The 13,729-nt window shown below is 41.8% G+C and overlaps 1 protein-coding gene across 6 annotated transcripts in view; it reads left to right on the top strand.

Moving 5' to 3' along the window:
* Positions 1 to 13,729, top strand: part of dysf (dysferlin, limb girdle muscular dystrophy 2B (autosomal recessive)) — a 440,247-nt gene that overhangs the window by 228,193 nt on the left and 198,325 nt on the right. For all 6 annotated transcript variants that reach the window (XM_060835988.1, XM_060835909.1, XM_060836235.1 and 3 more), the window contains 3 exons: positions 4,408 to 4,585; positions 5,946 to 6,070; positions 6,851 to 6,957. In XM_060835988.1, the coding sequence (XP_060691971.1) occupies positions 4,408 to 4,585; positions 5,946 to 6,070; positions 6,851 to 6,957 (410 nt within the window). The remainder of the gene's footprint in view (positions 1 to 4,407; positions 4,586 to 5,945; positions 6,071 to 6,850; positions 6,958 to 13,729) is intronic.

Below are 13,729 nucleotides of genomic sequence, written 5' to 3' on the forward strand. Positions count from 1 at the left end.
AATGCCAATTTGAGGGGAGAGGGAGGCCCATTACACCAGTATTAGGCAGGAACTGGAGGAATTAGATGAGGGATGGCTGTTTGAGGGTAAATCCATATCTGACATGTGGGAGTCTTTTATCGCCAATTGATCAGAGTTCAGGACCAGCATATTCCTATCTTTCCTGATGAAGGGCTTATGCCCGAAACGTCGAATCTCCTGCCCTTTGGATGCTGCCTGACCTGCTGCACTTTTCCAGCAACACATTTTCAGCTCTGATCTCCAGCATCTGCAGACCTCACTCTCTCCTCCTATTCCTATCAGAAGTCAAGAGTGTGACGCTGGAAAAGCACAGCAGGTCAGGCAGCATCCGAGGAGCAGGAGAATCGACGTTTCAGCCATACGCTCTTCATTCCTGCTGAAGGGCTTATGCCTGAAATGTCAATTTCCCTGCTCCTCGGATGCTGCCTGACCGGCTGTGCATTCCCAGTACTGCTCTAATCTAGACTCTGATCTCCAGCATCTGCAGTCCTCGCACTTCCTACCTGTTCCTATCAGGATGAAAGGGAAGGATGGCAAGATTTGGGAATCCTGGATGGCAAGAGATATTGGAAGCTTCGTCATACAGAGAAAGGAAATCTCTGTCGGGTTTCGAAAACTGAAATCAGACAAGGAAGCAGGAAGGCTGTTAAATAAGGAATTAGGAGAGCTAAAGGCAGCTATGAAATATCCCTGGTGAGTAGGATTAAGGAGAATCCCAAGGCAATTTTGTACATATATTAGAAAGAAGAGGGTATTTAGGGAAATTTAGGGATATTTAGGGAAAGGGTAGGTCCACTCGAGAGCAAAGGTGGGAATGTGTTTGTAGAACCAGAGGAAGTTGGTGAAGTTCTTAATGAGTACTTTGCACCCGTATTCACCAGGGAGCAGAACATGGATGATGGTAAGATTAGTGAGGTTATGGTGATATTCGAGGGCACGTCGATATTAAAATGGAGGAGGTGCTGGGTGTCTTGAAAAACATTATGGTAGATAAATCTGTAGGGCCTAATGGGCCCTCTCCCAGGATACACGGGGAGGCAAGAGAGGAGATTGTTGGAGCCTCAACAGAGATCTTTCTATCGTCTTTAGCCACAGGTAAGGTCCCAAACACTGGAGAGGAGCCGACGTTGCTCTTGAGTTTACACAGGGCAACAAGGATAATCCAGGAAATTATATGTTGGTGAACCTTACATTAGTGTTAGGAAAATTGTGGATGAGGATTGTTTAGGGGCAGGATTTACTTGGTATTTGGAAAAGAAAGGACTTATTAGAGATAGTCAGCATGGTTTCATGCAGGGGAGGTATTGTCTCAAACCTCTGATAGCGTTTTCCGAGGAAACATCGAAGGTGATTGATGAGGCTGGGGCAGTGGATGTTGTCTATACAGAGGAACCTCGATTATCTGAACGAAATGGGCACACACTATTTCATTCGGGTAATCGATTTTACCTTGAACAAGGGAAGCCATACTGATCTAACGCTGTGCTCTACCGGAGAGTTTGTTTAAATCTATAATTTTAACGAGTCTGCCATTTAGACAAACTAATCATTGCAGTCTATAAATTCCGGGTTAAAAGGAGAAGGACTTACCATCACATAAATACTGTATATCAAATCCCAGCATTAAACAAGGTCCCGACAGACTCTATGATCGCAAGAGCATTTGTCAGTTTCTGGGAGTTCAGTCTCGCAGTAGAAAGACAGAAGCACAACCTTGCACATGGGTTTACATTCTCGGGTTTTTCTTTAATGAACTGCCCAGTAACGTGCCGGGAACACTGTAAAACACTTACTTTTGCAAAGGGTTGTGTAACAACCCTTCCTAAAAAATATCCTGTCGCTGATGCTCGAGCTGTTTGCGTTTCTTTATTTTTGCCAGCGTTTTCACGTGTTCTTCAGTACAGGTCATCCGAATACACTTACCTCTTTTTTGTGGGACCCTGAAATCTTTTTTGGATAATCCAAAATTTGGATAATCGATATTCGTATAATCGAGGTTCCTCTGTGTAGACTTTACTAAATTATTTGACAAGGTGCGTCATGGTGGGCTGGTCAGGAGCATTAGGTCACATGGGATTCGTGCTGAGTTGGTAAGTTAGATACAAAATTGGTTGGGGGTAGTTGAAGGAGAATGTTTTTCTGACTGGAGATCTGTCACTGGTGGTGTTCCACTGGGACCTCTGTTGTTGGTAATAAATACAAGTGATTTGGATGAAAATGTAGGTGGCCTGATTCGTAAGTTTGCAGTCACCCCAAAAAGTGTTGGACTTTTGGATAGTGAAAAAGGTTATCGGAGGACACAGCAGGCTATAGAGTAGCTGGAAAGTTGGGTAGAGAAGTGGGAGATGGAGTTTAGTCTGGGCAAGAGTGAGGTGATGCATTTTGGGAGATCAAATGCAAGAGGAAAGTACACAGTAAATGGCAGGACCTTTAGGAACAATGATATACAGAGGGATCTTGAGGTGCAAGTCCATAGCTTCCTGAAAGTGGCAACACAAGTGGATAACGTGGTAAATATGGCATGCTTGCCTTCATCGGTCAGGTCATTAAGTATAGACGTTGACAAATAATGTTGCAACCATATAATAATTTGGTTAGGCCACATTTGGAATAGTGTGTACAGTTCTGGTCCCCACCCTACAGGAAGGATCTGGAGACTTTGGAGAGAGGGTGCAAAAGAGGTTTACCAGGATGTTACCTGGCTTGGAGTATTGTAACCAAAAGGAAAAGTTGGACAAACTTGGATTGCTTTATCTAGAGTGTCAGAGGCTTGGGGTGATCTGATAGAAGTATTTAACATTATGAGAGGTGTGGATAGGATGGGTAGTCGGAGTCAAATACCAGGGCGCATAGATTTACAGTGAGTGGGGGAATGTTTAAAGGAGATGTGTGAGGATTGTCTTTTACAGAGGGTGGTCAGTTCCTGGAACATACTGCAGTAGAAACAGAAAAAGTAGCAACATCTAAGAGGCACTTAGGCATACACATGAACAGGAGGGATACGGACCATGTGTAGATATGATTAGATTTGAATAGCATCATGGTTGTCACAGACATGATGGGCCGAAGGGCCTGTTTCTATGCTGTAGTGCTTTATTTTATGTTCGATGTTCTACTCCTATACCTCAGAGATTTGAGGAAAAATACCCGAGTTAGACTGGTGGTAGAGCAAAATCTTTCATCCGGAATAGATCACAAGTCTTTCAATGGAATGCATTGTTGTTGGATGTTTTGACTGACTTGTTTGAAGATTGCCTATCGTCTGTATACTTCAGAGCATTTTACTGATTGGCTTTATGTTTTGGATTCTTAGTTGCAATTACAGTTTGTTCCTTTCAATCTCAAATCAATTGTGTTATGATCACTATTTCTGCAGAGGAGCTAATACAGTGAGACTTTTCACTTATTTATCAAATCTACCTTGTTACAGAGTGTTAGTTTTAAAATGGCTTTATCCCTGTTTGGTTCCACAATCAGAAATAAATCCAAAAGGATATTTTGGAAAACCATCTTTACTCCGAGGTGGGTTGGAACTCACTGTCACAGGGTCTAGTTCAAGTATATAATAGAGATGATTTGGAGATGCTGGTGTTGGACTGGGGTGTACAAAGTTGAAAACCACGCAACACCAGGTTCTATTGGAAACATTAGCTTTCGGAGCGCCACTGCTTCGTCGGACAATGACATGATGAAGGAGCAGTGCTCTGAAAGCCAGTGCTTCCAATTAAACCTGTTGGACTATAACCTGGTGTTGTGTGATTTTTAACATAATGGAGATGGATTGAAGAGGATGTGGGAAAGGTAAGGGGGTGTTTGGGGCCTGGAATGCATGGCCTGGAAGGGTAGAGGAGATGGGAAAACGTCACGACCTTTAAAAAGGACTGGAAATGTCATGGAGATGGTGAGGATTGCAGATGTTGGAAAGTCCGAGTTGATAAAAAAAAAAGTGGAACTGGGAAGGCACCGTGGGTTAGGCAGCATCAGAGGAGCAGGAGAGTCAACGTTTTGGGCAGGACCCTTCATCAGTCCTGAAATGATGACTCTCTCGCCCTACTGATGCTGCTTGACCAGCTGTACTTATTCCAGCACTTGAAATGTCATAGATTATGGGTCTAGCTCAGGAAAGTGGGACTAGGGTAAGACTAGTGTGGTGTATTTTTCGCGATACAGACTTGATGGGCTGAAGGGCCTCCGCTGCATGTTTCCATGACCCCGATGAAGCATTATCAGGAATGCAAACCTAGCCTGGACCTGATGGGTGAACGGCCTGTTTGGGTGATGTTTTCTGCTTCTAAACCTCACCATCTCCTCGCTGTCTGCTGGCTTAGTCACCAAAAAAGCTTCCTCCACCAAGTGACCGTGCCTTCCTGTTCTTCTTCCCCCCAGAAACACCTCCGTCGCCGTAAGTTCCACCTGTGTGCCGTCTTCTACTCCGCCACCATGCTTCAGGAAGTAGGCGATGCCATCCAGTTTGAGGTCAGCATCGGTAACTACGGCAACAAGTTCGATGCCACCTGTCTGCCCTTGGCCTCCACCACCCAGTACAGCCGGGCAGTGTTCGATGGTAGGTCAACCATCTCTACACTATTAGTGCAGTTTGACATGTGTGCAAGTGAACAGGGGATTCAATTTCACATGAACCTAACTATGGGAGTCTGTGGGGAAGGTCTTACTCTGATTTCCAATAGTCAGGCCTTGACGTTGTCTAGGAAACATTAGGAGGTGAAATGAAATAACTGCACACAGGCTGCTATCCTGTCACTAAGTCGCCCTTTATTTACACATGCACTGTACATAGGCTATGACCTGCTCGCTCACAGTCAGTCCTCAGACTGAGATTTCCTTTTTTTTCTTTTCTTTTCATTTCTTTTTTTTGGCAGAGGCAACTCTCAGAGTTAACAGAGCCTCTTGACACCCCTGTGTTTCTTTTATTACTCCCATCACTACCGCCTAACTGCGGTCGTGCTTATTTTTCCCCAGCACCCATGGTGTGTGTGTGTGTGCAGGTGTGAGACACAGTGAGAGACACAAAGTGCACAAATCTTTATTTAATTTCCACCACCAGGAAGAAAGGAAAACACCCGAGTGGCCAGTGACAAGCAGTGCCCTTCACATCAAAGGGCAACGCTGTGTGATCAAACAGTGAAGGGGAGGGCAGGGATTAAATCAAAATAGAATTGGAGGGGGAAATAACCTCCAGTTTATTTTTTTCTTTTGAATCTTTATTCAGTTTCCACCACCAGGAAGATAGGAAAACATCCGGGTGGCCAGTGACAAGCAGTGCCCTTCACATCAAAGGGCAGTGCATCTCCTGGTTAGATTTTTTTTCTTTCAGAAAACACACATTTTTTTTTGTCTTTTTTAATATTTAACCCCCACACTACCGCCTAACTGCGGTAGTGCTTATTTTTCCCCAGCACCCATGTTGTGGGTGTGCAGGTGTGAGACACAGTGAGAGACACAAGGTGTACAAATCTTTATTCGGTTTCGACCACCAGGAAGATAGGAAACACCCGGGTAGCCAGTGACAAGCAGTGCCCTTCACATCAAAGGGCAATGCTGTGTGATCAAACAGTGAAGGGGAGGGCAGGGACTAAATCAGAATAGAATTGGACAGGGAAATAACCTCCAGTTTATACCTGTCAGCCAGGGCTCCCTGATTGGCCCAGTAAATGAGCATTAATGCTTTTTCAGTCAAAAATATTGACACTGATTTTTTTTAATCGTTGGGGCTTGAATTACTCAGATGTTATTGTTGAAGGACTGTCCATCATGCATGGGGGCAGGTACTACAGGTACTACCACACACTGGGGGCAGGTACTACAGAATGATATTGGGAAGGAAGGTTCAGGGAAGGAGGGGAGAGGTTGCCAGGATGTTGGCTAACCTTTAGGGATAATGCTCACTCCTTACTCTTTCTCAGGTTGCCATTATTACTTCCTGCCCTGGGGAAACGTGAAGCCAGTTGTGGTCCTGTCATCATACTGGGAGGATATCAGCTATAGAATCGATGCGCTGAACATTCTGCTTAACGCTGTGGATAGACTTGTGAGTGTTGATGGGAGGGATGGAGGCAATGGACAAAGTCGAGGGAATACAAAGAATGGCACAGAGATTTCTGGGGCGATGGTTATTGTGGGATGGGGCGATGGGGCCTGTGCTGTGCCCTGGACCGTGCCGTTATGGACTCGCAATGGTGCTGATGGGGGAATGGGAGGTCAGCGACGGGTGCTGGAACTTGACTCAACCGAGAGGGAAATGGCATCAGAAATCTCGCTGCCATCCGCATGCCCCATGATGGGACCCAGCAATCCCCTCAGGCACTCACTCGTCCCCCGATACAGATCCTCCTCCTGACACTGCCCCTTCCCTTTACCCCTCAACAGGCTGACTGACTGAAGAAGTCATATCGGATTCAAAGCATTAACTCTGTTTCTCTCTTCATGGGTAAGGCCAGACCTACTCAGTGTCTCCCACTCTGGGTGTGTTTCAATCCTGTTCACTCCATCCATTCTCACCCCCCAGCTTGCATGAGGACATGGTGGTTTAATCCCATTCATCACTCCCTTATTTTTCTGCTGTCCATCCTTAAACTGTGTGAAGGCATTGACACTCTGTCCCAGGAGGCCAATCCTGCTGTGCTATTGCTCCAGCAGTCCCTGGTTTAGTGCATTGTTATATCGCCTCCATGTCTTATTTTTCACGTGTGTGTGATCTCGTGAGTTGGACGTTGCTGTTGTCCTGTGTTACATTTGAAATGCTATCGTTTTCGAACTGGCTTCAGTCCTGTGATGAGTTTGGCACTCTTTGATCATATGTCCGCTGTAGGAGTCCAGACTGGAGCAGGTCCACCTTGCTATCAAGGCAAAAAGTCCGGACAGCGAAGTGAAGAGAAGAATTGATGAACTAATTGACATAGTCATCACCGACTGCAGGTAAAGCTGGATATCAGCATCAGACATAAAGGTCAGAGGGCAATGCCAGCATCTATCACAGGGGGGGATACCGGGACTTGACATTAAAGAGAATCAAACCAAATACAGAGTATCACCCAGTGTCTATTGTTGAGAGTGACACCCGGTGTCTAATATAGAGAGTAAGACTCGGTGTAAAATGTAGATAGTAACACCCAATGTCTCTGACATAGAGTAACACCCAGTGTCTGTTATGAAGAGAGTAACACCAAGTGTCTAATATAGAGAGTAACACCCAGTGTCTAATATAGATAGGTAAAAAATGAGGTCTGCAGATGCTGGCGATCACAGCTGAAAATGTGTTGCTGGTTAAAGCACAGCAGGTTAGGCAGCATCCAAGGAATAGGAAATTCGACGTTTCGGGCACAAGCACCTGATGAAGGGCTTGTGCCCGAAACGTCGAATTTCCTATTCCTTGGATGCTGCCTAACCTGCTGTGCTTTAACCAGCAACACATTTTCAGCTCTAATATAGAGAGCAAGACTCAGTGTAAAATGTAGATAGTAACACCCAGTGTCTCTTACATAGAGTAACACCCAGTGTCTGTTATATAGAGAGTAACACCAAATGTCTAATATAGAGAGTAACACCCAGTGTCTGTTATATAGACAGTAACACCCAGTGTCTAATATAGAGAGTAAGACTCAGTGTAAAATGTAGATAGTAACACCCAGTGTCTCTTACATAGAGTAACACCCAGCGTCTGTTATGTAGAGAGTAACACCAAGTGTCTCTTATATAGAGAGTTACACCAAGTGTCTAATATAGAGAATAACACTCAGTGTTTAATGTTAAGAGTGACACCTAGTGTCTAATATAGAGAGTGAGACCCAGTGTCTCTTATATAGAATAACACCCAGTGTCTATATATAAAGTAACACCCAGTGTCTGTTATATAAAGAGTAACACCTAGTGTCTACTATAGAGAGTAACACGCAATGCCTACTATAGAGAGTAACTCCCAGTGTCTAATATACAGAGTATCACCCAGCGTCTAATACAGAGAGTAACACCCAGTGTCTGTTATATAGAGTAACACCCAGTGTCTAATATAGATAGTAACACACAGTGTCTACTATAGAGAGCCCAGTATCTGTTATTTAGAGTAACACCCAGTGTCTAATATATAGAGTAACACCCAGTGTCTCTTATATAGAGTAACACCCAGTGTCTGTTATATAGAGTAACATCCAATAGCTAATATAAAGAGTAACATCCGATGTCTAATATAGAGAGTAACACCCAGTGTCTGTTATGAAGAGAGTAACACCAAGTGTCTAATATAGAGAGTAACACCCAGTGTCTAATATAGATAGGTAAAAAATGAGGTCTGCAGATGCTGGCGATCACAGCTGAAAATGTGTTGCTGGTTAAAGCACAGCAGGTTAGGCAGCATCCAAGGAATAGGAAATTCGACGTTTCGGGCACAAGCACCTGATGAAGGGCTTGTGCCCGAAACGTCGAATTTCCTATTCCTTGGATGCTGCCTAACCTGCTGTGCTTTAACCAGCAACACATTTTCAGCTCTAATATAGAGAGCAAGACTCAGTGTAAAATGTAGATAGTAACACCCAGTGTCTCTTACATAGAGTAACACCCAGTGTCTGTTATATAGAGAGTAACACCAAATGTCTAATATAGAGAGTAACACCCAGTGTCTGTTATATAGACAGTAACACCCAGTGTCTAATATAGAGAGTAAGACTCAGTGTAAAATGTAGATAGTAACACCCAGTGTCTCTTACATAGAGTAACACCCAGCGTCTGTTATGTAGAGAGTAACACCAAGTGTCTCTTATATAGAGAGTTACACCAAGTGTCTAATATAGAGAATAACACTCAGTGTTTAATGTTAAGAGTGACACCTAGTGTCTAATATAGAGAGTGAGACCCAGTGTCTCTTATATAGAATAACACCCAGTGTCTATATATAAAGTAACACCCAGTGTCTGTTATATAAAGAGTAACACCTAGTGTCTACTATAGAGAGTAACACGCAATGCCTACTATAGAGAGTAACTCCCAGTGTCTAATATACAGAGTATCACCCAGCGTCTAATACAGAGAGTAACACCCAGTGTCTGTTATATAGAGTAACACCCAGTGTCTAATATAGATAGTAACACACAGTGTCTACTATAGAGAGCCCAGTATCTGTTATTTAGAGTAACACCCAGTGTCTAATATATAGAGTAACACCCAGTGTCTCTTATATAGAGTAACACCCAGTGTCTGTTATATAGAGTAACATCCAATAGCTAATATAAAGAGTAACATCCGATGTCTAATATAGAGAGTAACACCCAGTGTCTAATGTAGCAAGTAACACCCAGTGTCTCTTATATAGAGTAGCACCCAGTATCTGTTATATCGAGTAACAGCCGGTATCTCTTATATCGAGTAACACCCAGTGTCTGATATAGAGTAACATCTAGTGTCTAATATATAGAGTAACACCCAGTGTCTTTTATATGGAGTAACACTCAGTGTCGGTTGCATAGAGTAACACACAGTGTCTAATATAGAGAATAACACCCAATGTCTAATATAGAGAGTAACACCCAGTGTCTAACATAGAGAGTAACACCTAGTGTCTCTTATACAGAGTAACACCCAGTGTCTAATAGACAGAGTAATACCAAGTGTATAATATATAGAATAACACCCAGTGTATAATATACAGAGTAACACCCAGTGTCTTTTATATGGAGTAACACTCAGTGTCGGTTGCAGAGTAACACCCAGTGTCTAATATATAGAGTAACACCTAGTGTCTCTTATATAGAGTAACACCCAGTGTCTAATAGACAGAGTAACACCCAGTGTCTGTTATATAGACTAACACCCAGTGTCTGTAATACAGAGTAACAAGTCTCCAATACAAAGAGTAACACCCAGTGTCTAATATAAAGTGTAACACTCAGTGTCTGTTATATAGAGTAACATCCAGTGTCTACCATAGAGAGTAAAACCCAGTGTCTAATATCGAAAGTAAAACCCAGTGTCTGTTATATATATTTTAACACCAAGTGTCTAATATATATAGTAACACCAAGTGTCTGTTGTATAGAGAAACATCCAGTGTCTGTTATATAGAGTAACATCCAATGGCTAATATAAAGAGTAACACCTGATGTCTAATATAGAGAGTAACACCCAGTGTCTAATGTAGCAAGTAACACCCAGTGTCTCTTATATAGAGTAACACCCAGTGTCTAATAGACAGAGTAACACCCACTGTCTAATATATAGAGTAACACCCAATGTCTGCAATATAGAGTAACAAGTGTCCAATATAAAGAGTAACACCCAGTGTCTACTATATAGAGTAACACCCAGTGCCTACCATAGAGAGTAACACCCAGTGTCTAATATATATCGTAACACCCAGTGTCTGTTATATAGAGTAGCACCCAATGTCTAATATATAGAGTAACACCCAGTGTCTCTTATACAGAGTAACACCCAGTGTCTGTTATATAGAGTAACACCCAATGTCTAATATATAGAGTAACACCCAGTGTCTCTTATATAGAGTAACACCCAGTGTCTCTTATATAGAGTAACATCCAATGGCTAATATAAAGAGTAACATCCGATGTCTAATATAGAGAGTAACACCCAGAGTCTAATGTAGCAAGTAATACCCAGTGTCTCTTATATAGAGTAACACCCAGTGTCTCTTATATCGAGTAACAGCCAGTGTCTGATATATAGAGTAACACCCAGTGTCTGTTATATAGAGTAACACCCAGTGTCTAATATATGGAGTAACATCCAGTGTCTACCATAGAGAGTAAAACCCAGTGTCTAATATATATCGTAACACCCAGTGTCTGTTATATAGAGTAACACCCAATGTCTAATATATAGAGTAACATCCAATGGCTAATATAAAGTGTAACATCCGATGTCTAATATAGAGAGTAACACCCGATATCTAATATAGAGAGTAACACCCAGTGTCTAATGTAGCAAGTAATACCCAGTGTCTCTTATAAAGAGTACCAGCCAGTGTCTGATATATAGAGTAACACCCAGTGTCTCTTATATAGAGTAACACCCAGTGTCTGATATATAGAGTAACACCCAGTGTCTCTTATATAGAGTAACACCCAGTGTCTAATATACAGAGTAACACCCAATGTCTAATATAGAGAGTAACATTCAGTGTCTAATATAGAGAGTAACACCCAGTGTCGACTATAGAGAGTAACACCCAGTGTCTAATATACAGAGTAACACCCAGTGTCTAATATAGAGAGTAACACCCAATGTATAATATAGAGAGTAACACTCAGTGTCTAATATAGAGAGTAACACCCAGTATCTGTTATATAGAGTAATACCCAGTGTCTCTTATATCGAGTAACACCCAGTGTCTGATATATAGAGTAACACCCAGTGTGTAATATACAGAGTAAAACCCAGTGTCTTTTATATGGAGTAACACTCAGTGTCAGTTGCATAGAGTAACACACAGTGTCTAATATAGAGAGTAACACTCAATGTCTAATATAGAGAGTAACACCCAGTGTCTAATATAGAGAGTAACACCCAATGTATAATATAGAGAGTAACACTCAGTGTCTAATATAGAGAGTAACACCCAGTATCTGTTATATAGAGTAATACCCAGTGTCTCTTATATCGAGTAACACCCAGTGTCTGATATATAGAGTAACACCCAGTGTGTAATATACAGAGTAAAACCCAGTGTCTTTTATATGGAGTAACACTCAGTGTCAGTTGCATAGAGTAACACACAGTGTCTAATATAGAGAGTAACACCCAATGTATAATATAGAGAGTAACACTCAGTGTCTAATATAGAGACTAACACCCAGTGTGTAATATACAGAGTAAAACCCAGTGTCTTTTATATGGAGTAACACTCAGTGTCGGTTGCATAGAGTAACACCCAGTGTCTAATATAGAGAGTAACACCCAGTGTGTAATATACAGAGTAAAACCCAGTGTCTTTTATATGGAGTAACTCTCAGCGTCGGTTGCATAGAGTAACACCCAGTGTCTAATATAGAGAGTAACACCCAGTGTCTAATATACAGAGTAACACCCAGTGTCTAATATATAGAGTAACACCCAGTGTGTAATATAAAGAGTAACACCCAGTGTCAACTATAGAGAGTAACACCCAGTGTGTAATATAGAGTAACACCCAGTGTCTAATGTAGCAAGTAACACCCAGTGTTTGTTATATAGAGTAACACCCAGTGTCTAATATAGAGAGTAACACCCAGTGTGTAATATGCAGAGTAAAACCCAGTGTCTTTTATATGGAGTAACTCTCAGTGTCGGTTGCATAGAGTAACACCCAATGTCTAATATAGAGAGTAACACCCAGTGTCTAATATATAGAGTAACACCCAGTGTGTAATATAAAGAGTAACACCCAGTGTCGACTATAGAGAGTAACACCCAGTGTCTAATATATAGAGTAACACCCAGTGTGTAATATACAGAGTAAAACCCAGTGTCTTTTATATGGAGTAACTCTCAGTGTCGGTTGCATAGAGTAACACCCAATGTCTAGTATAGAGAGTAACACCCAGTGTCTAATATACAGAGTAACACTCAGTGTCGACTATATAGAGTAACACCCAGTGTGTAATATAAAGAGTAACACCCAGTGTCTAATATAGAGAGTAACACCCAGTGTCTAATATATAGAGTAACACCCAGTGTGTAATATAAAGTGTAACACCCAATGTCTGTTATATAGAGTAACACCCAGTGTCTAATATATAGAGTAACATCCAGTGTCTACCTAAGAGAGTAAAACCCAGTGTCTAATATAGAGAGTAACACCCAGTGTCTAATATAGAGTAACACCCAGTGTCTAATGTAGCAAGTAACACCCAGTGTTTGTTATATAGAGTAACACCCAGTGTCTAATATAGAGAGTAACACCCAGTGTCTAATATAGAGTAACACCCAGTGTCTAATGTAGCAAGTAACACCCAGTGTTTGTTATATAGAGTAACACCCAGTGTGTAATATAAAGAGTAACACCCAGTGTCAACTATAGAGAGTAACACCCAGTGTCTAATATAGAGTAACACCCAGTGTCTAATGTAGCAAGTAACACCCAGTGTTTGTTATATAGAGTAACACCCAGTGTCTAATATAGAGAGTAACACCCAGTGTGTAATATGCAGAGTAAAACCCAGTGTCTTTTATATGGAGTAACTCTCAGTGTCGGTTGCATAGAGTAACACCCAATGTCTAATATAGAGAGTAACACCCAGTGTCTAATATACAGAGTAACACCCAGTGTCTAATATATAGAGTAACACCCAGTGTGTAATATAAAGAGTAACACCCAGTGTCGACTATAGAGAGTAACACCCAGTGTCTAATGTAGCAAGTAACACCCAGTGTTTGTTATATTGAGTAACACCCAGTGTCTAATATAGAGAGTAACACCCAGTGTGTAATATACAGAGTAAAACCCAGTGTCTTTTATATGGAGTAACTCTCAGTGTCGGTTGCATAGAGTAACACCCAATGTCTAATATAGAGAGTAACACCCAGTGTCTAATATAGAGAGTAACACCCAGTGTGTAATATAAAGAGTAACACCCAGTGTCTAATATAGAGAGTAACACCCAGTGTCTAATATATAGAGTAACACCCAGTGTGTAATATAAAGTGTAACACCCAATGTCTGTTATATAGAGTAACACCCAGTGTCTAATATATAGAGTAACAT

This window comes from Hemiscyllium ocellatum, chromosome 1 (genome assembly GCF_020745735.1).
Source record: "Hemiscyllium ocellatum isolate sHemOce1 chromosome 1, sHemOce1.pat.X.cur, whole genome shotgun sequence".
Lineage (NCBI taxonomy): Eukaryota > Metazoa > Chordata > Chondrichthyes > Orectolobiformes > Hemiscylliidae > Hemiscyllium > Hemiscyllium ocellatum.